This window comes from Lytechinus variegatus, chromosome 3 (assembly GCF_018143015.1).
Source record: "Lytechinus variegatus isolate NC3 chromosome 3, Lvar_3.0, whole genome shotgun sequence".
Lineage (NCBI taxonomy): Eukaryota > Metazoa > Echinodermata > Echinoidea > Temnopleuroida > Toxopneustidae > Lytechinus > Lytechinus variegatus.
This window is the reverse complement of record NC_054742.1, coordinates 41,338,415-41,364,711: the sequence shown is the minus strand read 5'-3', so window position 1 is coordinate 41,364,711 and position 26,297 is coordinate 41,338,415. Positions and strand designations below refer to the sequence as shown.

Sequence of the window (26,297 nt, the reverse complement as noted above, 5' to 3'; positions counted from 1 at the left end):
ACAAGACACATTTTATTCACTATTTCAGGTATGTCATGGTAATGATATATGGCTGCAGATACAGAGAAATCATATATTTTTCCTTTTTAAAATCCATTGGTTACTGTTTTTGACATAAATCATAGAGAAAAAAATATGAAAAAAAATTAATGAGAGAAATTCCATCAGGTATGGTCGTTTTTTTTTAATTATTTTCTGAAGTAGGCATCACTAGTAATCTTTCAGCATAAAATATTGTATGATATGTTGGAAACGTAAAAAGAATGTATGTAAATGTTCTTTTTCATTCTTTTGAATAAAAATGAAAGAAAGGAATAAAAGAAAATAATTCTGTATTTGTACTTGAGATAAAACTTTACAAAAACAATTTCTATGCTTCATATTATAACTCAAACAGTCAAACTTGCTAAACAGTCAAACTTGCTATAAAGCCAAACTAGAATTGTCTTGGGCAGCACCAGACAAGAAAAAGAAATTAAGTCTAAAGGCTATCATGTTTATAGACTATAGATTAAGTAAATTTTAGCATACATTGTAAAGTGAATGCTAGCTCAAAACCAGCTTGTAAAAAAATCAGCAAGAGAGAGACAAAAAACATTGGCATATTGACTTAAGGAAAGCTTGATGCCATGTCTCATTTTGCTTATTCCTTTCCTTCATGTTCCAGACGAATGATTTGGCACATCTGATTGGCAGATTATCTTACTTGTTAAAATCAATTGTGTGATTTTTACCACTGCTGAAAATGTATCTTTAAAAGTCTTCTTTTGTATTCTTGACAAAATTTTATCACTAGGAATTGTAGTTTTGATAGGAATCTGTCAATATAGATGACTAGTTTATGAAGGTAAATTTTCTTATCAATATCAGTTAAGGTGTGGACATTGAATGGAGGACTGATTAATGTGTTTCGAAGCCATACCAAGCCAGTAACCGATGTAGTTCTTCACCCACATACCTCAATGATGGTACTCACTTCTTCTCTTGATGGAACTATCAAGATCTGGTCTCTAGACATCATGGAACTCCTCTACAGGTTTTTTTTATATTCGTTGTCCAACTCTTTCTTGTTTGTAATGAACATATGATTTTTTTGTTATCATCTATACAGGATTTTGTTATCATTTATATATCTTTCATATGTAATTACTGTCAGTTTTTGTTAAATTGTCATGTAGGCATTGATATTATTTTTTTCAGAGTATGTGTAGTAGACTAACAATTGTTCATCCTTAATTAACAAGTTAAGAAACATGTTTTTGTCATCTGCCTAAACTACAAGGGACCAGACTTGACGAGCATTCATGCTATTTTCTGGTTCCTAATATCCTCCGTTTTCTACGTATTCATAACTGATTGGCTGTAAACTTGTAAATTGTCATTGGATAATAAATAAATTATTTTATATATAGTTTAGTTTCCTCATTAGTTCCATGACCCTAGTAACTAGCATCAATCCCCCCCCCGCACTTGGCGATAAAAGCCTACATTCACTATTTGACACTTCTCAAATGCGCTGAATTGATGCATGCAATCTACATGTATATAAGCCACGAATTCAGACATACGTAAAGAAACCCCGTAAATTTGGACCATTATGGTCCCTGTTTCCATTCTGTGTAGTTCTCTTTTGACTTTTGTAACTGTGGCTGGAAATCTTATTGTTTCATCTCTTCACTATTTATATCCATTCCCTGTTGATTTTATTAGCACTTTGCAATCTTATGAAATGTCACTTTTGGGCTGCTAATAATGTTGATTTTATTAATAACATTATTAAATGGTAAAATTGGTTCAATACAATCCGTTTTTGTCTCACCTGCGAAGCAAAGTGAGACTATAGGCGCCGCTTTTCCGACGGCGGCGGCGGCGGCGGCGGCGTCAACATCAAATCTTAACCTGAGGTTAAGTTTTTGAAATGACATCATAACTTAGAAAGTATATGGACCTAGTTAATAAAACTTGGCCATAAGGTTAATCAAGTATTACTGAACATCCTATTAGAGTTTCATGTCACATGACCAAGGTCAAAGGTCATTTAGGGTCAATGAACTTAGACCATGTTGGAGGAATCAACATCGAAATCTTAACCTGAGGTTAAGTTTTTGAAATGTCATCATAACTTAGAAAATATATGGACCTAGTTCATGAAACCTGGACATAAGGTTAATCAAGTATTACTGAACATCCTGCATGAGTTTCACGTCACATGACCAAGGTCAAAGGTCATTTAGGGTCAATGAACTTTGGACGAATTGGGGATATCTGTTGAATTCCCATCATAACTTTGAAAGTTTATGGATCTGATTCATGAAACTTGGACATAATAGTAATCAAGCATCACTGAACATTTTGTGCAAGTTTCAGGTCACATGATCAAGGTCAAAGGTCATTTAGGGTCAATGAACTTTGGCCGAATTGGGGATATCTGTTGAATTCCCATCATAACTTTGAAAGTTTATTGGTCTAGTTCGTTAAACTTGGACATTAGAGTAACCAAGTATCACTGAACATCCTGTGCGTGTTTCAGGTCACATGTCCAAGGTCAAAGGTCAATGAACTTTAGCCGAATTGGGTGTATCTGTTGAATTACCATCATAACTTTGAAAGTTTATGGATCTGATTCATGAAACTTGTACATAAGAGTAATCAAGTATCACTGAACATCCTGTTCCAGTTTCAGGTCACATGATCAAGGTCAAAGGTCATGTATGGTCAATGAACTTTGGCCATGTTGGGGTTTTTTGTTGAATAACCATCATATCTCTGTAAGTTTATTGGTCTAGTTCATAAAAAGAGGACATAAGAGTAACCATGTATCACTGAACATCTTGTGCGAGTTAGAGTAGTATGCAAAGTCAGCACTGCTGCTATATTGAACCGCGTGATGCAGGTGAGACGGCCAGAGGCATTCCACTTGTTTCCCTTTGACCTCTGCATAACAGTATGGTGGCATCCACAGAAGGGATACATTGGATGGGCTTGACGGGAGAGGGTCAATTATGGACAGCAACCTTACATGACCTCAGCCTATGGTCAATCAACGAAGTGGTCAATTTCTACGCCTTGGCGAGATGCCGTACAACATCTCTTCAAGTAGCTCAGCTTGAACACAAGACTAGCAGGGTAGTTGCAGTTGGTGAAGATAGCAGGTAGGCGCATGTCTGGTCCAAGGTTAAATTCTCTGTAGGCTTTGTTTAATTTCTTAGAGGAGAAATCCTTAGATCTGATAATAAAGTATACAACAGGTAGGAGATTAGACCCTGTAACTTGTCACAAGCTACCAATCTGACTGTCAATATGATATTAATATACTCCCTGTGATCTCATTTTTATACAACAATACCTTTCTCATTCCGTGTTCGATTTCAAACATTCACCAATCTATTTTCATCCCTCCACACAAATCATGCTATGACCGAGGTTAGAGTCCCTTTTAAGGTGCCTACTATTAACTTATTAACTTGTTACTGCGTATGATGAACACAGAATTGACTTCTCCTGAATGAACATTGAATAATATTCTTGTCTTATCTCCCAAAGGGAAAGACAAAAAAAAATAAAAGTTGATATAAAGTGACAACTGTTGCTGTCTAGAACTAAACTAATATGTAAGCAAAACTAAGTTTTTGAGATGTTGTTGTCCTGTGGTATTATGTTCAATCTCTCAGTTTTGAATAGTTTATCGACAGATTTCAAGGCAACTTTGAAAGGAAAAAACCCTTATCCCATTAAATTTACATATAATGGTCAGTAAGTATCTCAAATAGATGAATGGAGTTTCATATCACTCGGCCTTGGTCAAAGGTGATTTAAGGGTCAATAAACTTACAATAACCTAAAAACTTAACATAAAGTTTTATTTTTGATTTAATGTTGAAATTACTAGTCTGTATTGTGTTGAATTTTGGTATGCTTCAAGGCCACCGCACACCTTACGACCCGACTGGTCGGCGACTGGCTTGTGACTGAGTGAGGGGAGATGAATCGCAAGGCAATCATAAGCCTCGACACCTGCGATCTGCGACTCACGCATGCGCTTTTTGGCATAGCATCTGAGAAATTGCGCTTACTACTGCGTATGCACGTTGTTTATCATAATACACGTTATGCAACTCTGCTGTCTGATTGGCTGGAGGTTGGATTGAGCTTGCGATCCAGTCATAAGGATTCGACATGCCAAATCCTTCCGATTTCCTTGCAACTTGTCTCTGACCGGTCTGCGACGCTCAAGGTGACAAGAATTGTGACGTCACATCTCCCCTCACCCAGTCGCAAGCCAGTTGGCGACTGGTCGGGTCGTAAGGTGTGCGGTGGCCTTAAGATGAATCATCAATGTAATAAGAATTTCATCCACTTGATCAAGGTCAAAGATTTGATATGTTTCATTATTTTGATGGCCTTTTATTTGTAAATGAAACTTGCATGATATGGTTATTGGATCACAATTGATATGAGATATAAACAAGTTTGTATTTAAATTCAAATGTCATTTATGGTCAACAAAGTTATGACTTAATTATCAATAAATCACCTGGGAAGGTTCTTTGCAATTAGCCAAATAAGTAATTCGGTCTTCAAATAGAAAAGAAAAGCTTCTTTAAAGTAATAATTCTTCTTATCAATGTCAAAATTTCAAGTTGTAAAAAAATAATAGAAAACAAGATACAAGAGTTCATTTGACACATATTTTGTAGACTGCTTGAAACTTAAAGTTAAACTGAGATTGCACATTATGCACATATCATCCTTATGTGGAATCTGAACTTCAAACCTTGTTTTCTTTTTTTTTTTTCAAAATTCATGATGATTTTCTTCTGCATTCTATGGAGTACTTGTGTTGGCTATTGTTGATCAATTTTAATAAGTTACATATTATATGAAAGCTTAAGATGTGCTTTTTCATACTCAAAATCTTAAAATTCATTTTGGGCAACTTATTTTTGCTTCTGAGGTGGCTGGTCACATTTTTGGTAAAGTAGCCCTCCCATAATAACCAGGAAGTTAAAAATTCGGAATGAGCTAAATTTCAAACTGATTCAAAAAGATTGATTACGAAAAGCATGCATAAAATACGGTCAGACAAATATGCTGAATTGGCCAAATTTGAGGAAGGATCATCATTATGAATGTTATCAGCATTACCATAAACCTCCGGCGCTCGTTTGAGTTGAACATTCCAGAACCAAATGTTACCCCCATCCTCACTGAAACCAAACCTTTGGCCTGGGAATGGAATACATTCAAACCAGAGCCCTGTCTTACAAAGAGTAAAGATTGATCTGATCAACCGCAACTATGGAAAGCCAGCAACGTCAACATTTAAATGTTTGTTCAAAAGTTTATCAATATGGTGTATATTAATACATTCATCATATTCTTGATAATTCTGTATGCTCATCCCTGTTTAAAAATGATTATATGCAAATTTCCTGTAGATAAAATTACGACATTGATGGATTTCCATATATTTGATGTTGATCTGATCAATCATAACTCTTTGTAAGACAGGGCCCTGAATTGCATCCAATATTTTCCTTTCAATGTGCTAGTGTTCGACTGGTGTCTATGAAGGATCAGAAGAATCTCTCCACTGTCCTACCGCCTCCATCGGTTTCCCCGCTCACCCAAGTTCTTTCTGTGACCTATAATCGTCAATACAGTCTTGTCTACCTCCTGGTAAACCCCACAGAGATATGGGTCTACACTATGAAGTAAGTCTACATTTATGAACTAGAAGTAGAATTAAGAGAAGAGAATTGTCAATCACATGTTTCTTCTTACACTGTAGCTGAATATATTTCAGGGTAGTTTTGTGTTTGCAAATTTCATGACATGACCAATATACAACATGCACAAACTGAATGAAAAAGAAGTATCATTCCTGAAAATTACTATTGTTTTAATCTTGAAGTAGAATTTGGAAAAATTCTTTTGAATTAAATATATATGGCATGTAGGCTCAAGAAAATGATTTCATGTTTGATTATATTTAATGGCCGCTGGTTATACCATCGCATCTTTGCAAGGAAGGTATTATGTTGTTGAAAAGCTATATCAGTGAAGACCGTGATAGGTGTTGCTTGTGACGGCTGTTAATACCAATATGGGTGGATTACTTTGTTGCCCATGCAGGTTTCCATGGAGATTTGACACTTTGGTTTTATTTTGTCTATTCAGAACAGACCCTGCATGTCGAACTGCTGTTTGGGATGTAATGAAGATCCAAGATCGGAACAAAACCCGAGCCCAGTCTGCGCGAGTGCACCCTTCTACCCCACTTCCAGTGTAAGCTTGCACCTTGAGTCTAAATTAATAAGACATAATTTTCAGTAGAGCTAAAAGACTGTCATGTTTCTTGTACAGGTGCTCGTTTAATGAATGACATTTTGGTATACATGCTATCATTGAATTCATGTCATGTTTACACCAATTTTTGGGGTAGGGGAAGGCGGGGTAAGTTGTGACAGTTTTTGCTTTTTGCATGTTAAAATAGATATGATTAATAATCTTGTCGAAATAAGTACCTTGCCTTGAAATTTCATTCTTCTGAAATATTTTCCACCTATATATAACTTTCTACCCCAACACTGAAAGTCATCGTGACCTTTGAAAAAAACCGATGTCAAATGGCTCAACTTGCCCCATATATGGGGTAAGTTTGAGCCACCTTCTGGGGTAATTTGAGCCACAAAAACTATGTACAAAATGTATGGGGGTGAACCAGCATGTCAATTTTGTTTTGCTCCTTTGAGCCTGCATTTAAATCGACTTTTATGGTTTGTTTGTTTTTTAAGATACATTACCATAGGAATTACCATGGCTCAACTTACCCCATGCTGTTTGGCTCAACTTACCCCAGTCCGAACTTAGTGCGATAATTTTGTATCCACACATTTATTATGCATCCATCATATAAAAGACTATGACAAGAATGAAGATCCATACCTGGACTAATAATGTTGTTATCATGTCTTTATTATATTTAAAGACGTGTGTGTTTATAAAGCACTTATCTATTTCACACTCTTTTTTACTTTTTTGGCTGAAATTCACATTTTCCCCTCTAAAAAACTACTTTTTGTTTCAAAGTTGGAAACAATGCGGTGGGGTTAAGGGGTTACGCTATGGGTCATCAATACATGACACCACCACAATGTCTGACTCATTCATTATTGGCCTGGGGCTGGTGGCTCAACTTGCCCCTATGCTCAACTTACCCCGCCTTCCCCTATATATTTTCTGATTATACAGTGTCTATAGTTATTGTTTGATATTAATTAATTGACTCATAACTTTCTTTTTTATGATAAATCCATTAGTTTCAAACCTAAAATAAATGTGATGAAAGTGAGTTTGTTCAGAATTATGCATTAAAACATTAAAAAAAGTTAAAATGCAGATAGGTCATTCATGAGAGGTACAAGGCACCTACCACTTTCCAGCATTAAAGGAGTCATTAATCTCATGCTGTCATCATGAGCTAGTTAATATCAAAGTTATACTGATGTTATACATGTAACTGGTTATAACTGGTAAATATAGTGGTATAAATGAAGTTATACCTTTGAGTATCCCATTTTGTTCCATTTGTCAATGCCATTCTTTTGTAGTGACAAGAAAATGGCACCAACTCAACGGGCATCCAGTGCTCACTTCAAGGGGTTCCGCATCCGCTCTGCCAGTGCAGAAGGTCCACCAGGTGTCGAGATGGCAGCTCCTTGCTGCTCTCTTCTTGCTCTACATTCTCACATTCAATACTGGGGAGATCATGGATTTGTTTGTCCACGTAAGACCAGTCTTCTTCTCCTTGGCCTTGAGGTAAATTCAAGTTTCCTTTTATCATGCCCCTGCAGAAAAAAGTATGAAGACATGTCTCTCTTTCTGTCCACCTGTCCCCTTGATTCTTTATTCCAATTTTATTCAATCATATTTCAATTTTCTGTTATATTATATTTTTTTGAAGGATGGGAGAATTCTCTTCATGGATCCAGTCATATTTGGGATCAAGATTTGTGAACTCCAGGCTTGCAAAGATGCAGTAAGTAGTTCTATTCTAATTCAATAACCTTGAACTATAATGGAGAGTTGTTCAATATTTTTATCATATTTCATTTTATATATCATTGTATTTCCCTCACGCTTATGATAGAAATTGTTTTTAATTATGCTCCCCTCTCTTGTGGAAAGGTGGTGTGGCATTGTTGAACTTTGAATATAAGACTTGGCTACATCATGTACATAACTCTTTTTTGTAAAATGGGAATCTAAGATAAATCTAAAATAATTCATGCTCATTCTTTTTTAAGTAATTTTGAACCCGGAGCTACAATCGGAACCAAGAGTATTATCCCCAAATTGACAATTCAAATATTTCAAAGCTTTCAAATTTGCATCAAAATGATTATTATCATAATACACATAAGCATAAGTGAAGGCTCCACACAATTTTTTTTATGGTAGCTTGGTCAGGCAACCAAAACCATGTATTATTTTTTGGTAGTGCAAAATTAAAATTGGTGGCCTTCAACAATTATAAAACAATAAATAATAAACTTTAAACTTAAAAAAAACAAAAAACATGAGCATTAAGTCAGTTTATGTTGTACCATGTTTCATTTACAGAAGTACATTTTCATTGTAACTTTAATGTCATTGTTTGTTATACTTGCTTACCCAAATCCAACAATGTAGGATTATGCTTATTGATTCACAGTGCAAATGCACAAAATGCTCCACAATATCAGTATCAAGTTGCATGTGGCGAGTAGTTGCATGAGACAAGACAGAAAAGTCTTTACTCAAAGTCATGCACAGCAGCAGCGTACTTCCAGTGGTTGTTTTTATTTCATCAAGAATTGAAAACGATTTGTAAATCTAACATATTGTGGCTGGGCTGATAAAACCTAAAAATTTGAATATTTTGATGACAGCTCAGAACAAGCCACATTTTAGAGTAATAACATGGGTAGCAACCTTCTTTTGCCTCAAAAGAATTCACTAGGTATCAGGACACTGTTTTCAGACTATATGAGAACTGCCACAATCGCTATATATTTTTAAAATACAGCCTTTTCTAAGCTGCCCTAATTTTTTTTTTTTTAATTTGAGATACGAGTTTTAATCAGCCCAACCACGATATGTAACATTCATGTAACACACTTTCCAGCAATGAATTAGTTTACCAAGTGTGAGTGAGTAAGCATGCATTTTTGTCTCATCTGCGAAGCAGAATGAGACAAGGTGACACCCCAGAGCATTTTGACACCTTTTTCAGAAAAATTGGTTAAACATTGAGGGGATGCCACCCGAAAAACGATGTGGGGCGAACAAGTAAGTTATGCAGAAGCCGAGATGTACAGTTTTAATGAAAATAGGTGGAGGTCAACGACCTTTTTGCTCCAAATCGCTTTATGGGTGGCACCCGCTGAAAGTTTGACAAATATTTCTGAAAAAGGTGTCAAATTGCTCAAGAGCACAAGCTGCATCTCTGGTGCTGGTCCTCTCTGTGATCTGAAACATCACCATTCTATAGCCATGGTTTAGCCCATCACTATTAAAAAAAGAGTATTTTACTCTCTTATATTATTTCTGTTTTAAGGGAATCTGCCTTCCAAAGAATATGTTGCTCAATTATCATTTCTAGCTGTCCTAGTAAAAATAAGCATGTTGTTTTATGTATCCAGAAGCCATAGCCTATCGATGGGAATTGAAGAAAACAAATTTGATTGGCACTTGAAAGGCTTCTTAAAAAAATGTTTGTTCTCTTTTATGGAAGCTGAATAAAGATATCAAGCAGCGTGATATGAAAATCACGTTTCATGCAAGGACAAAAAAATATTTATATTTTCTATGCAGTAACTTAAATTCTTTGATATACTAGACAGATTTGCCCTGACTGAATTTGATAAATGTTAGATGTATTATAATTTGTTTGTAGCCTTTGTCAGGGATTTTCAAACAGCTTTTCATTAAAATCAGATGTAAATGAGTGAGTTATTTTTTTTTGAAATTTTGCTTAGTTTTTCTCAAAACAGTTATATTCACAACAAAGTGAAAGGAAATTCTTCATTGAATCAAGATAGGTTATTGCAATGGGAATTTAAAAAAATGAGATTTGACTGATATTTTTGTACAAATTAGATACATATTTGTCTTACCTGCACAGCAGAGTGAGACTATAGGCGCCTCTTTTCCGACGGTGGTGGCGTGAACACCAAATCTTAACCGAATGTTAAGTTTTTGAAATGACAGTATAACTTAGAAAGTATATGGACCTAGTTCATGAAACTTGGCCATAAGGTTAATCAATGTATTACTGAACATCCTGCCTGAGTTTCACGTCACGTGATCAAGGTCAAAGTTCATTTAGGGTCAATGAACTTTGTTCGAATTGGGGTTATTTGTTGAATTACCATCATAACTTTGAAAGTATTTGGATCTGATTCATGAAACTTGGACATAATAGTAATCAAGTATCACTGAACATCCTGTGCGCATTTCAGGTCACATGACCAAGGTCAAAGGTCAATGAACTTTGGCCATAATGGGGGTATCTGTTGAATTACCATTATAACTTTGAAAGTTTATGGATCTGATTCATGAAACTTGGACATAAGAGTAATCAAGTATCACTGAACATCCTGTGCGAGTTTCAGGTCACGTGATCAAAGTCAAAGGTCATGTAAGGTCAAGAACTTTGGCCATGTTGGGAGTATTTGTTGAATTACCATCATATCTCTGTAAGTGTATCGGTCTAGTTCATAAAACGTGGACATAAGAGTAACCAAGTATCACTAAATATCTTATGCAAGTTGTAGAAGTTTTCAAAGTCAGCACTGCTGTTATATTGAATCGCGTGATGCAGGTGAGACCGCCAGAGGCATTCCTCTTGTTTTAATGTTTCAGTTGTATTATTTACCAAATAGGGCACTGCCCCCAGAGAATGTGATACTAAATTTGTAGCCGTGTCATTCCATGAAGTTTGGGCACAAATTATGACATTCAAGCATAACTTGATACTATTTATGCTTATACATTTGTTGTTTGTATCGTAGGCTTTATATTTATATGAAGACCGTACATGTTACTGGAAATTTGGGGCCATTAAGGGACATTTTGCTTAATTTTCCACTATTTTATTTAGTAAAACAGTGTAAAATGCTTTTTAATGTACCAGGTGTACGTGTAGTATCAGGGTATTTACATTGACTCCTTTTTGTTATAATTTTGGATCAATTGTCCCTCTTTTATATGTCCAATATGTCAAAGCTTATCTGAACCCATTTTGTGGATTGTTTTAAAGCTGAAATGATTGATGATATTTTGATATTGTTAAGGAAAAACTACGTGGTCATGCAAGATAAAGCCATTGTTGTACTTTGGATAATTCCATGTGTGCTACATCAAGAAACTGTCGTTTGCTGTGTTACAATACGATGCCTCTAATCATTGTATAAAATTTGAAACCAGGTAACATATTATACTTAATTGACTGAGAATTTTCTCTTTGCATTCAAGTGTCATGTGCTAATCAAGCAACATCCTTTTTCTTGGAGTGCACCAGTATTATACAACCATTTTGCACTTTTATCTGGGAAAATCTAATAATTTACGAAAAATATATCGAACATACTTGTTTATGTATGCACTCACTACACTGATGCATATATGTCCAGGGAATAATTTTGCCTTACAAATTTGAAAAGCATTTTTGGTCATAGGAGAAAAGCTCTCATTTAAGTCATGTCTAGTCCTACAGTATGTAAAATATGCTATACAAAAGACTTTATGCATAGCAGTCTTTCAAAGGTGTGGAGCAAATTCTGATGCCATACCAGGAACTTTTATCTCTGTATGTCCTATACGTGACGATTTGCTATCTATCCTATGCTAGTGTAATATGCAGTATACAAAGTGACTATTATATCTGTTTTATTTTCTTCATATCTTTTACATCAACTTTCCAACCAAACATGTAGGCTAAGGCCAAAGTTGCTGCAGAGGCTGTGGCCATGAAAAGGCAATTGATAAGCATTTGAGGTTCATTCATCGCTTAGACCAACTTCAGAAATCTAATGCAGATTTGAAAGCAAAAGTAGAAAAAATTGATGGTAAATTAGTTGAGCTTGAATCATCGCTTTTTACCAAAGATGTTGAGATTAAGCGGCTTCAAAACGTTGTTAGTGAACAGGCAACCTCCATCAATAACTTGAAGCTGGCAATGTATAAGGCCGAACAATATTCTCAACTTAAATGTCTGAAGTTCTATGGTGTTAAGGAGAATGGATCGGAGAATGTTATATGTTAAAAAGCTGCTGAGCATCTTGGTGTCCATCTAAGAGTGAACAATCTAGATAGATTGCATCATGTTGCTCCAAGGAGTGATAAAGCGACTTCAGACTCTGGATCGCGGCCACCAATTAGAAGAACAAGAAGCCGCGTGACATTATTGCATGAAAGGAAATTAAGAATTATGAAATCATCTCTTCAAAAGGTGCGTTAGTGAGATACACATCTTACTGCTCGGAATTGGTTATATTATTACTTGAAACCATGTTTGCCTGAATTTTACAATAATTTTTACGTACTATTGTTTGTCCACACCAACCTTAGATTCTTGAAATGCAACGGGATTACTACCATGATACTGTTGTCATTAGGAGTCACCTTAGAGAAGAAGACCTGTTCCAGTTTTGGTCATTACCAGAGCTCCAGCTCATGCATGAAGCATTGGTTACACCTGACATCACAGGACATGCAAGATTGGTGAGTTCATAGTATAATGTAGGTTGGTGAACTTTCATCAGATTGCGATTGATTTTTTTTTTAATCAATTTTTTTCATGGTGATTGTGAAATGTTAATGATTCATCAAACTGATTTATGCCATCCAGATAATTTCTGTAGATATAAAAAATGAATTCCTTGAAATTATGCCTCATTTCTACAATCTATCAAAATCCCCTCTTAAAATCTTCCTGCTTCAACCATATTACAAACTTATGGAATTACAAGATTCTTTAGTCTATTGTAAATTTTAAGTAATTGTTTTTATCAATTTTGAAAAAGCTTAACCTTTCTGAAAGAGTTTTGAAGTGTTTTTAATTCTTTTTGTGGGTAAATTTCCCTACAAATTGTATTGCGGGCACATTATAGTCATGCCAGCTATTTGATATATTCTGTTCACATAATATTTACATAACAACAATTGTAAAGATATAGGTTTCTAGTCATTTTTTTTTTTTTTTTAGTTGGAAGTTTATGCAGTATTGAATGCAAGAGCCCACCATCGGGAGCAGTAGGGCTTGAATGGGTGGCGGACTCTGTAAGAAATTAGGATTAAATTGTAAGCAAAACATTAGTGATCAAGATAAGTGCCAGTCTAGTGGATGCCAGTATGGTGGGTGCAGTGCAGATGCAGGTGGAATGGAAGCTTGAGGTGTGTGTGTAGAGATTCATAGCTAACAGAAGTAAATTTCTCTCAAGGATAAACAAGAAGATATTCTGTTTGTTTCTAGGGTAAGAAGTTATTCACTGGACATTCTGATGGAGCTGTCCAGAGTCATGAGCTCCAGTCAGTGTCAGATGACCCCCATGCAGGTCTAAGACATACAGGACTATCCTTGACTATGATTGGTTCTGACAACAATCCAGGACTCAAGGAACACACTGGACCTGTTGTAGGCATGGATGCGTGTCCAGATAGAGGGATTTTTGTCTCTTGCAGGTGAGGAAAGACTTAATTGCTTCAAGCTAGGGTTTATAGATGACTGGTTGGGAGAACCTTCTTGTAGGGCTTGATGATGCTCATGGAGGCCATGTGCCATACAGCACTTTCTCAAAATGTCACTTCCCCAAGGAACAATACTCTGCATTGAACAAGTGGTCTTTGAAGGCAGTGAGCATGTGTGATAGAGATGCCCGAGGTACAAATGTGAACAATAGTTATTCTATATTATTTGACTATTCATGGGAATTCTTTTCTATAAAGCAAATAGAAGATTGAAAATTGATGCAGATTCAAGTTAGAGTTTCTTATCAATTAGCACTGTAAGTATGAATTATGCAGTCCAATTTCAAAGTAAAAGCTCCATTTTCATTTCATCCCATCTCATTTCAGTGATTTGTTTTCATATTCAGAATTAACTTGATTGTATTTGTTTCTCAGTGCTGATGCCATCATCAAGGTATGGAGCTGTAATAAAACACTCTTAACAGAGATCTCACTGAGCCAGACCCTATCTACTGCAAAGTTTCTCAATGCCAAAGGAGATCTTCTCATTGGATATCTGAACCACCTCTTTATCATTGATCATACCAAAGGTAATATATTTGTATTGTGACCCCCCCCCCCCCGTCATTTTTAATGGTACAATCGTGCACTGTATAAGGAGAAAGGGAAAGTAGAATGAAGGAAGGAGAAGATTCCTCATTTAATAGAGAAAGTAGAAATTTTTTGTCATGTTCCATTTTTGTCTTGTCAACCAAAGAGAAGACAAGACTCTTGAATCCGAAAGGGCATCTCTTCATAATTCTTTGTCCATCATTGATGTAAAGATCACGTGCAAGACGCTCTTGTGACTAATAACTTGACATTGGTTGCTTGAATATAAACCAAACTTGGTTCATCGATGCCCTGGGAATATGGACATGTGATGATGATGTGTGAGATCAATTGCAAGAAATTGCAAGAGATCTTGCCATCACTTGATGAGGTCAAAGGTCATTTGAGGTTAGATGTTGAAGTTTGGAACATATTTATTGAACCAAGCTTGGGTGGCAGCTGCACTTTGGGGTCATCCTATTTTCCTTCAAAGATCACATGGTCACGAAAACTTTTTTTTCTTAAATATTGTTATTTACAGTGTTACCATCTGCAGACCAGTCTATCGAACATTCAGAGGATACCTTTGAAACTGGTAAGATGATGGAGTACATGTACCTACATTGTTTGTCAAAATTGCAAATACTGCTACCATTGAATAGTGCAGAAGCATTTGGAAAGCTACTTGTGTAGATTGGTAAAATGTCAGTGTATTTCTCTATTTAATATAATGTGTAAGTTGGGTGAAGTGTGGCCAGCAAAAAGCAGTATCACTATGTGCCAGTTTGCTTAACCCATTTTAACATCTGCTTTTCTTTTTTCTTAAATTGTAGCTGAATTAAACTTGCTCTGAAGGAAATGTGTCCAATTATATATGTTGAATGCTCTGGAAATTTAATCTCTATTTTAAATTTATAAGTAATATTTTTCATTTACAGATTTGACCTTTATTGAGTACTTATTGTCATGTATATTCATCAGATATGCATGAAATCCTGTTAATTACTCTTTTAGTTTCTTAGCCACCAGCTATGAAAAAAGTCTATTGTTTTGGGGCTATTGGCCATCTATATGAAGTTAAGAATTTACTGGCTTTTCTTACCAGTTTTTCTAAATTTTGTTAAAAGCAAAGAAACACTTATGTGTGGCTATTGTCAAACCATTCCATTGCCATGCTTTGTTTTGAAATTCTAATTTTTGTTAGATAATGTCATTTTCAGAATCTGAAATCTATGAAGATCCAGCTGTCAAGTTCGAAGGAGCTGCTGCCAACCCCGATCCACTAGATCTTGACAATTATTTGGTGAGCGTCTGTTTTAGTAGTTTTATACTATTTTATACTTTGTATGTAATGCATGGGTTTGAATGTACCTCAATATAAATGAGAAAGAGAGTTGGGAGGGGATGGGGAGTTTTGACCTCACTACAGTAAGTTATCATTAAATCACAGCAAATTGTTTTTGAAATTTGGTCTGAGACACTTTGAAACTTAAAAGAGTTACGTTGATTTTTCTTTGAAACTTAAGAGTTACTTTGATTTTTCTTCAGGTTCCTTTTAATTTAGATCTAACCCAGCGTTTCTTAGCTGGAGAAGCATCCCCCTCTGGCTCAGTTGAAACTTCAGATGTGGTAAGTTGCATGCTAGGATTGTTAATGCTGTTATTTTAATGTAAATAATTTCTTGTGAATGATGAAGGCCCCGATCAAGTTGTTCAGTTGGCAATGGGTGGTACAGACTTGTCACTTTCTTTAACAAAGCACAGGGAAAATGATACACCTTGCATGCTTTCAATGTTTGTTTCTGTTGATAAACCTGACAAATAACTTATAAATCAATATCTCCATATAAAAACTGGTGATGAGTTTGGAAAAAGTTCGATTGAATTTACTTTTTAAGTTTCTTAATTTTTTCTGTGAAAGCAATCTTATCTTCCTTGAATACACTATGTTTTGTTAGATTTGTTTTTATTATAAAACTTGTTTTTAGTGTTAAATCGTATAATTATGTAAGCATAATTTCTCTTTCAAAAACTTATAGTTATGTTACTCATGAATAACAATTAGTATATAAATATCTGCCAGTAATGTATACATAGTAAATCACAAAGTGAAACAATTTTTTTTTAAGGTAAATGCTATGAAAAATCTAGTCAGGGAATGAATAGTGATATAAATACTAGAAAATGAATTAACAAAATAAGATTTAGGCTTTGATTTTATTCAAAAAGCTAACAGGTGAACCGTAGAAAAACAGAAATGGTGAAAGATTGAATGAAATCTGCCACGGTGAGATTAGAACCTTGGACCTTGTAATCTGCTGTCCAGAGACATATCCACGAGATCATTCGAAATGTTTAATCTGTGAAATAGGCAGAGGTTGATCTAATTTGCCAATATCTTGGGAAATTTACTTGTAGGAGAATGAAGATGACACAGAGAGCCAGTTTTCCCATGCAGCTACTGAAGTCTACCAATCACCTACGGCAACACCTCGTCGTCTTTCTGTTGTTGATATGCTGGTCGCCAGTGATGCTATTAATACACAGGCAATTCAAGAAAATAAAGAAGGTATAGCGAAATTGTATGAATGGAGAATAAATATATACATGTGCATTATAACATTTATATTTGAAGTTTACATGCTTGTATATGTTCCCTCGTTTTATGGTACACTCCCCCGTTCTACTTGTGATTTATGTCTTGATGTTTCTGTTTGGCCATTTTTAAATGCTTTACGTAATATTTTGTTTGATATGCCCCCAATTATTAATGCATATTGAAGATTTCAGTTATAATCTAATGGTCTCCAGGCGAATGCCTTAGGCTTGTCCTTTTATATTTTCCTTTCTTTTTATTACACTCTTTTCGTGTACATGCTGACCATTGTGTTTGTATGAATTTTATAACCAATGAGGAGAGCCTTTATACAGAAATTATTATTTCTTTTAGGTAATCCCCAGGCATCGGTTGTTGTTTATGTTATTATGTATATTGTATATTGTTAAGTTTCATATGAGAATTTGTTATGTTATTATGTTATGTGTTCCTGGAAATTAAATAAACATAAACATTATATTTATAATAAAGTTCAATATAATTTGTATGTAGCCCCCCATCATTCTTTGATTTGCATCATGAAGTGTAGCTTGCATCCTTATTCTTTCATACATGTACATGTATTCACAGAGTATGAATTTGTCCATTATATGTACATATTCTGTGTGCTTGTATTGCCTTATTATGTTTTACGGACATTTCCTCATTCAAAACAGCATCACATTGCAGTTTTGTTAGAACGCCAAATTTATAGTTCGTGTACAAGGTTGGTGAGCTATTAGGGTTTTATGGCTGACCATGCATCGATTGTAAAGTACAAGATCATCTGTGAGAACCTCACAGCTACATCTCTTTGTTGCAAATGATACTCATGAATATTCATTGGTGTCAGTTTGTGAATGTGTAAACATGTACATCTTCACTTTATATGGCCGTGCAATTGTTTTCTTTACATGAAAACAAATTTATCTGAATTGGTTTATGTTATGTACTATCATGGTACTCTTTATTATTTATGAATATTGGCAAGTATCTCAATAATGTTATGCCATGTTGTAAGATTTATATTTTTAAATCAAAATATAACTATAGACCAGTTTCCTACCAGAAAAAACAGGTAGAGGTTTCCAGGTCTCAAAAAAAAAATCATTGATATGAACTTGTATTTGAACTTTGATATTGTGATTGAATATTGATGTACAAAGATGAATTGTACAGTATTTATAACCATAGATATTCAGAGAAAGGATATAATTGATTAGAATTATTCATACAGACAATTTTAGAGCCCAAATACAAGTGATATTTTGTTGGTGCACTCGACCCACTTAAAAAGTTTGTTGAACTCGCCTAATATTTTTCCGAGGTGACACAATATTGAAAATATTGGACGACTAGAAGGGGAATTCCCGAAGTGTACGCACCACTCATCGCGCGCGCATGCAGTTTTCAATGACAAATGCGCACTGTGTGTGGAACTGTGACTGCAGAGTGATGAACAATTCCTATTAATTTTTTTCTACAGAGGCTGCAGTAAATCTCTAAATGCAGAGAAAACCAACAACTGTTAGGAAGTTTAGAGTTATATTCGCTTTAATTTCATTTTATCCTATAATAATTTGAATATATTTTAGAAATTGAGGCACAGGAAATACTATTTTTTTGCATGATAAATCGAGTGCGTAGCTTTAGGACCCCTTCTACATCGGGCGGCGAAATTAAGAGGTTTTCGAAAAACACGACGGGATTTTCGTATTAGTGAGTTTTGTGATATTTTCTACTTGGTTAATGATCTTTAGAATGTTTGCCACAAATTAGTGAAATATAATTTGTTGAAATATTAAAATTGGGACAGTTTTTATTGTTTGAAAACAAAGTGCGTAGCTTTAGGTCCCCCCATCATACAGCAGAGTCAGAGTTTCAGGGCGGGAGGGTAAGTTAAAAATTATTTGCTAAAATTCTCTGTATGAATAATAATCATAATACTGGATGTCCCATTTTTCGGTCAATACAAGGAAATATAGGACTCGCTTTGCAAAATATTGGACTCGTCTTCGACTCGTCCAATATTTATGCAAAGCTCGTCCAATATTTCCTTGTATTAACCTCTAGGCCATCCAATATTATATAAATAGAATTGTTTTTAAAAAATAAGTGGCTCTTTTATTTGTGTTCTGAAAATCTATACAGTTTATTCCCTGAGACGCAAACAATCTTCAAGAAGGCATTCATTTCATGGCAGGAGAGATGGCACCAGTGGATCCTTTGAGTTTCCAAGCTTTGGACATTCTCCAGGCCCCTCCCCCACGCCTACCCCACCCTCTACCCCAAGTGATGTATCAGTTTCTGATGTAAGTATTCTCCTAAACGCATGGCATGCAACACAGATACCATACAAGTGTTAAATTGTCACATTTGTAATACGGTTGTTTGTTAGTTTCCAAGGTAGATTGTTCCTTATTTTCTCTTCCTAAAGAATTCCAAGGGATTTAAAAGAAGCTAAAAGAAGCAAAGATTAAGATGCTTTGAGGGTTCTTCCAACTAATCTGTTTATGATACATTGATTGCCCTTTTAATGCACAAAGTATGTGCCACCACAACTGATGCATATAAAGATTTTGTTAATTTTTTTTTCAAGCAACCATATCAGATAGAAATATCAAACATATCAATGTGTATATACATAAACATGTACATGTGATAAGGATAATACAGAATTCGGTTTGGGCCATTAAAAAGAAAATTACTTGCAAAGATTGACCTTAAAACAAAAATATCAAAATTAGCTACAAACAACATTAGTAATTTTTAATCGATAATCGTATGCAGGTTATATGAAAATGTATTAAGCTTTCAAAATATGTTACTTTCTTTCTCAGAGTCTTGTGTTACTAAGTTCTAAACGAATTTATGCAAGTACTTTCAGTACGAATATAATTTTTTTTCATAAAGAGAGGCTTATGTAATCCTGTTTTTAGAGCATATTATTTTTTAGTTAAAAGAAGGCAGTTGAACTTGCTAAATGATTTGACATTGCATTATCAAAGTTATCATGTGTTATATTTAAAGGTCAAGTCCACCTCAGAAAAATGTTGATTTGAATCAATAGAGAAAAATCAGACAAGCACAATGCTGAAGATTTCGTCAAAATCGGATGTAAAATAAGAAAGTTATGACATTTAAAAGTTTCGCTTATTTTTAAAAAAATAGTTATATGAATAAGCCGGTTACATCCCAATGAGAGAGTTTATGATGTCACTCACTCACTATTTCTTTTGTTTTTTATTGTTTGAATTATACAATATTTCAATTTTTATGAATTTGATGATTAGGACCTCCTTGCTTGAAGCACAAAATGTTAAAATAATGGAATTCCACATGTTCAGGGAGGAATGAAACTTCATTTCACATGACAATGACAAGATAATCAAAATATTTCATATTTCTAACAATAAAAAACAAAAGAAATAGTGAGTGAGTGACATCATCGACTCTCTCATTTGGATGTAACTGGCTCGTTCAATATAACTATTTTGTGAAATGAAGCAAAACTTTAAAAATGTCATAACTTTCTTATTTTACATCCGATTTTGATGAAAATTTCAGTGTTGTGCTTGTTGAATTTTTCTCTTTTTATTCAGATCAAGTTTTTGTTGGGGTGGACTTGTCCTTTAACTACTCAAATATTTGCACGTGCATAGAATTAGATGTAAGCTACATGTACAACAGAGATGCCAACCCTCCCGATTTCATCGGGAGGCTCCCGAAAATTCATCCCAACTCCCGCCCTTACGATTACCATCCTTATCCTCCCGAAATTACGATTTTTTTGCATTGATCAAATTGGATTGGAAGGACATGTATCGTCTGCTAACTTTAGCATGTAGTAACTCCATTACGTTCGCTGCTACTAAATTCTGTGTGAAAAGTAGACAAATAAGGAGCAGCGAAAAGCTGGTGCATGTGATATGCAACGGGAATCCACTGTGCACCAGGCAGGTAGGCCCGGCTAGCTTCGCGAGGCGTGTGCGCTCGCGGCCACTGGATTTGTCGAGTCGTGCGGTGGAATATCGGTGTGTGATTTCGGCGTATTGATGGGTTGATATTGACACGAAATGGCGGAAAATCAACAAAAGAAGACCAAGAAATGGTCTCAGAAGTATAAGACTGAATACAGTCTCCAGTACCTGTGTGTTCGGAAGTCGGAAAGAGGAATTTACCATGCATTTTGCGCAATTTGCAGCGTGGACATTTCAGCTTAGCAGGGAGGTCGTGATGATAATTCGGAAGCACTTTCGTTCGGGAGCAAACGGCATAGGCCTACGGACATTGCGATGACAAGATCTTCGAGCTCCACTAGTACCCTGTTGTCTTTATTTCACCAAGGAAGGGACCAGCGCTGAGCTTTTCTTTACTGGATTTATAGTGGAACATAACCTGCCTATAGCTGATAGTGATAATTCATCCTTATTATTGTTGTTGAACAGGTACTTCTTTTGTCCCCTCATTTTTTATTTACAATTTTAATGTTAAAAAAGTGGGAACAATGTTTATTTCAAAACATGTGAAATGGCCAAAATAAGGGTCAGATTGCACCAGAGAGCAACTAGAAACCCAGAGCTTCCAGGGCCCTAAGGCGGGCCCTGGACCCCGGCCGCAAGGGTCGAGCGCTCCGCGCTCGAGATGTGCGCTACACGCACATAATTTGGTGGCGGTTGCAAATCCTCCCTAATTCTGATTTCCAAAAGTTGGCATCTCTGGTACAAGACCCGGGGGGGGGGGGGGGGGGGTATTCTGGAAAGTCTCATAATAAGTTTCCTCATAAATTTCTTCATAACTTTCCTTTTAAGTTCCCCTTTTAATGGAGCGCTAATGGACCTCCGAATTCTTATTTTGAAAACTCTATTAGTGTGCAATTAACTCTCTTTAGACCACACCCTTAATTGGCCAATCAAATGTGCTCTTACAACATAGAAGTCAATGTGCAATGTCTCTTCACTCTGCTGACTTTAATAAAGTACAGCGCCTAGTTGCAGCTGCACTGCCCCACGGGCTTGCTAGTGATACAATTTTTTTTTTGACTTGGCTGATCTTTCAAACCCTAGTTGAATATGCATATAATTTGTATAACTTACTATTGGTAACATTGTGGGCTAATATGTTGTGTTCTCTCTTCCAGATATCTAGTGAATCTGAAGAGGAAGAGAAGGAGGAGACTGACAATGTAGAAGAACAAGAACCTCTCTTCCCAACTGAACGGAGTAAGTCCATACAGTTTCTCTGAATAGAAATAAAACTCTTTGATATCTACGAACCAATCAATGCATTTACAGTTATGCAGCCATTGCTCTTAGCCCATAGGAGGACAAGGCATTTGAGAAGTAGCCTCTAACTCTGTTTAGAAATGAAGGCACCTACATGTTGGCTATTTTCAAAGGTCGAGAAGGGCATCACAACATGATGTGCCCTATAAATTCTCAAAATAAGCAATATTCAGATTTATATTAAAAAGAGAGAATTTTTGAGTTAGTAAATTAGTTGAGTTGCATTTATAGCTGTAAATGAAAGACCTGGAAACTTGTTGATACCTGAATTGATTATTAAGTAAATGGATTGTGTTTATTTAAAAATGAAAATTGATAAATGAAAAGATAAGGGATAAATATCCAAAGTATTTATCCCATTTAGTTGGCTTAAGCTGTTTGATGGTAATTGATGTTAATTTTATTTCCAAGTTCTCTGTTGTTACAAAATTCAAAGTTTGGCATATGTTACATCCCATTGTAGTTCAGTGTCATTGTTGTTAAAGTGCTTGATATATGATGTTCATTTAGGAAGCTTCATTCCAGACATTGCTTCTGCTCCAAACAGTACCGTACAGATCATTGCTGGGTGCCAAAAAACACATTGTAACTAATGAAAAACAATCGAAATCTTTTGAATAATTAAGAAAATAGTTTGGTTTAAGGTTACTTCATGAATGTTTAAGCCTCACCATAATTCAACTCTGCAAAGTTAGAATGTACATTAATTTGGTTGAATGAATTATATGCTTAGTCAAATATACTGTGATCTCAAAAGCATGGATTTAATAACACTCTGTGACAGAAGCTTGCATCAATCATGGGACCCTTCAATGCACATACTAAATCAACTCATTTCATTTTGCTTTACTTCAATCCCACTTTGCCATAGGCATGTTTACCTCTTTATCCATTGTACCTCCTATGATGGTAATATCAAAGACATCTGGGTAGAATTAATGCTTGAAACATGCATGAACTATAGTGGTTTCAATTCTTGGTTTTAAAACTAAAACAATTGTGAATTCTGTAAGGACAGTGGTTTTTAATGAAGAATGTTTTTTCCATTTATTTAAACTTGTAATCTTGATCTGAACTGGAAAATTTTGTCCAAAAAATTGTACACAGCAAAAATATGAATCCTGTCTTGCAAAGGTAAATTCATTTTTTTTTCACACAAAAAGTAAAGAATTAAAAATTGATTTTTTTTTATGAACCAGTTAACGGAAGATATCTGCCCCCGTCCCTAATTCTGGCTTTTATCACTCTATGGTTTGAATTCTGCCCCCCCCTGTTGCAGTTTCTATCATTGAGAGGAAGCCACCATCTCAACCATCTGATCCTGCTCCTGTGAAGAATAATAAGATAGAAGAACCAAGGTATGGATTATCTACCATGAAGATTGATTCCAAAGCCCTTCTAAGCATGAGGAAATCACCAAGCTCAGCCACCATAAAGAAACCAAGTGCCCCATCTCAGGTAATAAGACTTTAATAGTGGTTCCTTCTTTCTTTCTCTCTAATCGGTAGAAAATGCAACTCTCATACCAAGCAGATTTTGATTGTAGCTGCGCTGTCATTAGACTAGCATTAGCAACACTTACTTGAACATTTATTTGCTTTTTGAATTGATTATTTATTTCTTCCATTCTCGTGAAAATATGCACACAATTATTACAACCAATGTACGTGTATATATAAATATCAATATATATACAATAATGCATAAAGAATGTTCATCATTTACAAAAGACTGATAATGGCAAGGAGAACCTTTGGAAAAGTCTGATATGGCTTTGCAAAATAAATTTTCTCACAAATATATATAATTCCTGTTTATATTTTCGAACATTGATTTTACATGGGAAAGTTAAAGGGATTAAAAAATGAACAAAGAAACAATGGAACAAGAAGAAAACAGGTGGGTGAATTGTCATTGATACTTTGAATACAAATGAAATTTTAGCCTTTTTTAAAAGTTGAAATGGATTTTATTAAAGCATAGTTAATGGTATTTTGTTCCAAATCATTGGTAGGGTATTTTTTACAAATTTTTTGAACAGAGAGGTTTTTAATTTCCATGAATGAAATAAGTTTTATGCAGAGTTACAATTTATTGAATAAAAAAATATGTTTTCATCAATATATCTATTTGCTTGTTTGCTATTCAATGTATTGAATTATCTATATAGAGTATTTTAGCTATGCATAAAAAATGTATATAGTGATAATGATTACAATCGTGATAATGATATCAGCTACTCCAGATAAGAAAATTTTATTGTTCAGGAGTTGTGGTCATACATGTACATACCTTTGTTTTGCGTCTGATTTCGTAGGTATCTGTAGATGTTCAAGGTAGTGAGAAGAGTCGGCCATCAACAGGTGTAAGTTCATGTGTACACACCCAATTAGTTTCTCCTTTTTTTTTACACAAGATAATTTTGGAATGAATTTCATGTTATAGTGAGGAAGCAATAAGCTAGTTTAAAATAAGCCCATGAGCAGCTTTTCTCAAATGACCTTTTAGATTTATTAGGATGTCTGAGCACTAAAACCTTTCAAATTAATTTTTTTTGGCTCATGCGAAGAAAGCAGTTATGAAGTGGGGGGTTATTCCCAATGAGTGTGATTTACAGTCATGCTTAATTGTTGACACACACATGATATGTGATGCGTAACCTATTGATTAATATGCAATAGCGCATCTACTTAGTATGGTTTGATCAATGGGGTGATGCCTTTTATACTGTGCAAAACTGTTTCTGAAGCAACCCGCAGGTCTATCAATAGGGAAGTTCACTAACGCAGAATGTTCATTCCAGCGTAATGGTGAAAAGCTCATCAAAATAAGATGTGAAATGTTATATTTCAAAGTTTACAGTAATAGTGCACATAGTGGTCAGTATGGAATTATGGGAACTCGTGACGTCCACCACTCACTATCTTTTGTATTTTATTATATATATATTATATATTAATAAATGTTTTTATTTTTCCTCATAGTTTTAAACAATGTTTGATTCTTCCTGATCATTTGAAATTGCCTGTTTTGCAACATATTGCTATTTGAGAAAGAGGTTTCTTATTGTCAAAACTGTAATTATAGTCCACATTAGAGATAATATTGACCATGTTCAAGATAAAGATTTTTTATTTTTTTTGGCGACATTAATGATGTTTTTCCTAAAAGAGAGAGTTTGGTTAAGACTGGACTTAAGTAGTGATAATCCTTCGCATTGGTGGTACAAAAACATGATTTCATTTACAAATCCAATGAAATTTTTTTATGTAGCCCAAATTCATAAATTATCATATTTATGTTTACTGATTTAAAGCAATTTATTATTGTTAGTATGGCTGAAATAATGTCGCCAATTATTTACTTTCAAAAGCACTAAAATCATGAAGTAGAAAAACACAAAAATAAATCAGAAATTAAAAATAACAATGATAACAGATACAAAAAAATGATATTGTCATTTTTTTAAATGCACATTCCATAAAATTCCTTAAGAGAGTGTCTTAACCATTATTTAATGTTTTTGGAGATATATTTATAGATTTACAGCCCAATTATTTTTTTTGTTTTATGCATTAATGAGCATAATGACTTGATGAATATAAATTTGAATCAGTTTTGTAGTTAACTATTTAATTCTTGAGATCCTGTCATGGGTGGCGCACACACCAATTTTCATTGTGATCTTGCAATCAATAATTTAGAGTTGAGGGGGAATTCCCCCCCTGGCTATATAGGTCATGAGGTAAAAGGTCACAGAGGTCTTTACATACATTAAAATATCTTGTTCTTGCAATACTAAATTGAAATAACTATTTGAAGGATCAAATTCAAGCTTGGCTTGTTTTTCATCTCAGAAATCACCCATTAAGAAGAAAGAACAGAAGAAAAACAGGACCCGTGTTGGTCATAAGTCTAGTGAAGAAGGAACTGGAACAGGAGGAATAGGATCCTCGACTCAAAAAGCGGAGTTAGGAGCTTCTGCACAGTTATCGGTGAGAATTTTTATATACCTTAAGTAACGGTGTATTAACCGCACCCCCAACTTTGGACTAAAAAAAAAAAAAAAAATCTTCTCACATTTACATGCAT

At 34.9% G+C, this 26,297-nt stretch overlaps 1 protein-coding gene across 2 annotated transcripts in view; it reads left to right on the top strand.

Moving 5' to 3' along the window:
• LOC121411042 overlaps positions 1 to 26,297 on the top strand; it is a 78,414-nt gene that overhangs the window by 20,520 nt on the left and 31,597 nt on the right. For both annotated transcript variants that reach the window (XM_041603516.1, XM_041603515.1), the window contains exons 9-26: positions 871 to 1,036; positions 2,946 to 3,152; positions 5,553 to 5,714; positions 6,181 to 6,288; positions 7,614 to 7,821; positions 7,967 to 8,041; positions 12,616 to 12,768; positions 13,520 to 13,728; positions 14,170 to 14,324; positions 14,867 to 14,920; positions 15,546 to 15,628; positions 15,874 to 15,954; positions 16,743 to 16,893; positions 19,072 to 19,232; positions 22,061 to 22,142; positions 23,485 to 23,663; positions 24,523 to 24,570; positions 26,063 to 26,200. In XM_041603516.1, coding sequence (XP_041459450.1) covers positions 871 to 1,036; positions 2,946 to 3,152; positions 5,553 to 5,714; positions 6,181 to 6,288; positions 7,614 to 7,821; positions 7,967 to 8,041; positions 12,616 to 12,768; positions 13,520 to 13,728; positions 14,170 to 14,324; positions 14,867 to 14,920; positions 15,546 to 15,628; positions 15,874 to 15,954; positions 16,743 to 16,893; positions 19,072 to 19,232; positions 22,061 to 22,142; positions 23,485 to 23,663; positions 24,523 to 24,570; positions 26,063 to 26,200 — 2,420 coding nt within the window. The remainder of the gene's footprint in view (positions 1 to 870; positions 1,037 to 2,945; positions 3,153 to 5,552; positions 5,715 to 6,180; positions 6,289 to 7,613; positions 7,822 to 7,966; positions 8,042 to 12,615; positions 12,769 to 13,519; positions 13,729 to 14,169; positions 14,325 to 14,866; positions 14,921 to 15,545; positions 15,629 to 15,873; positions 15,955 to 16,742; positions 16,894 to 19,071; positions 19,233 to 22,060; positions 22,143 to 23,484; positions 23,664 to 24,522; positions 24,571 to 26,062; positions 26,201 to 26,297) is intronic.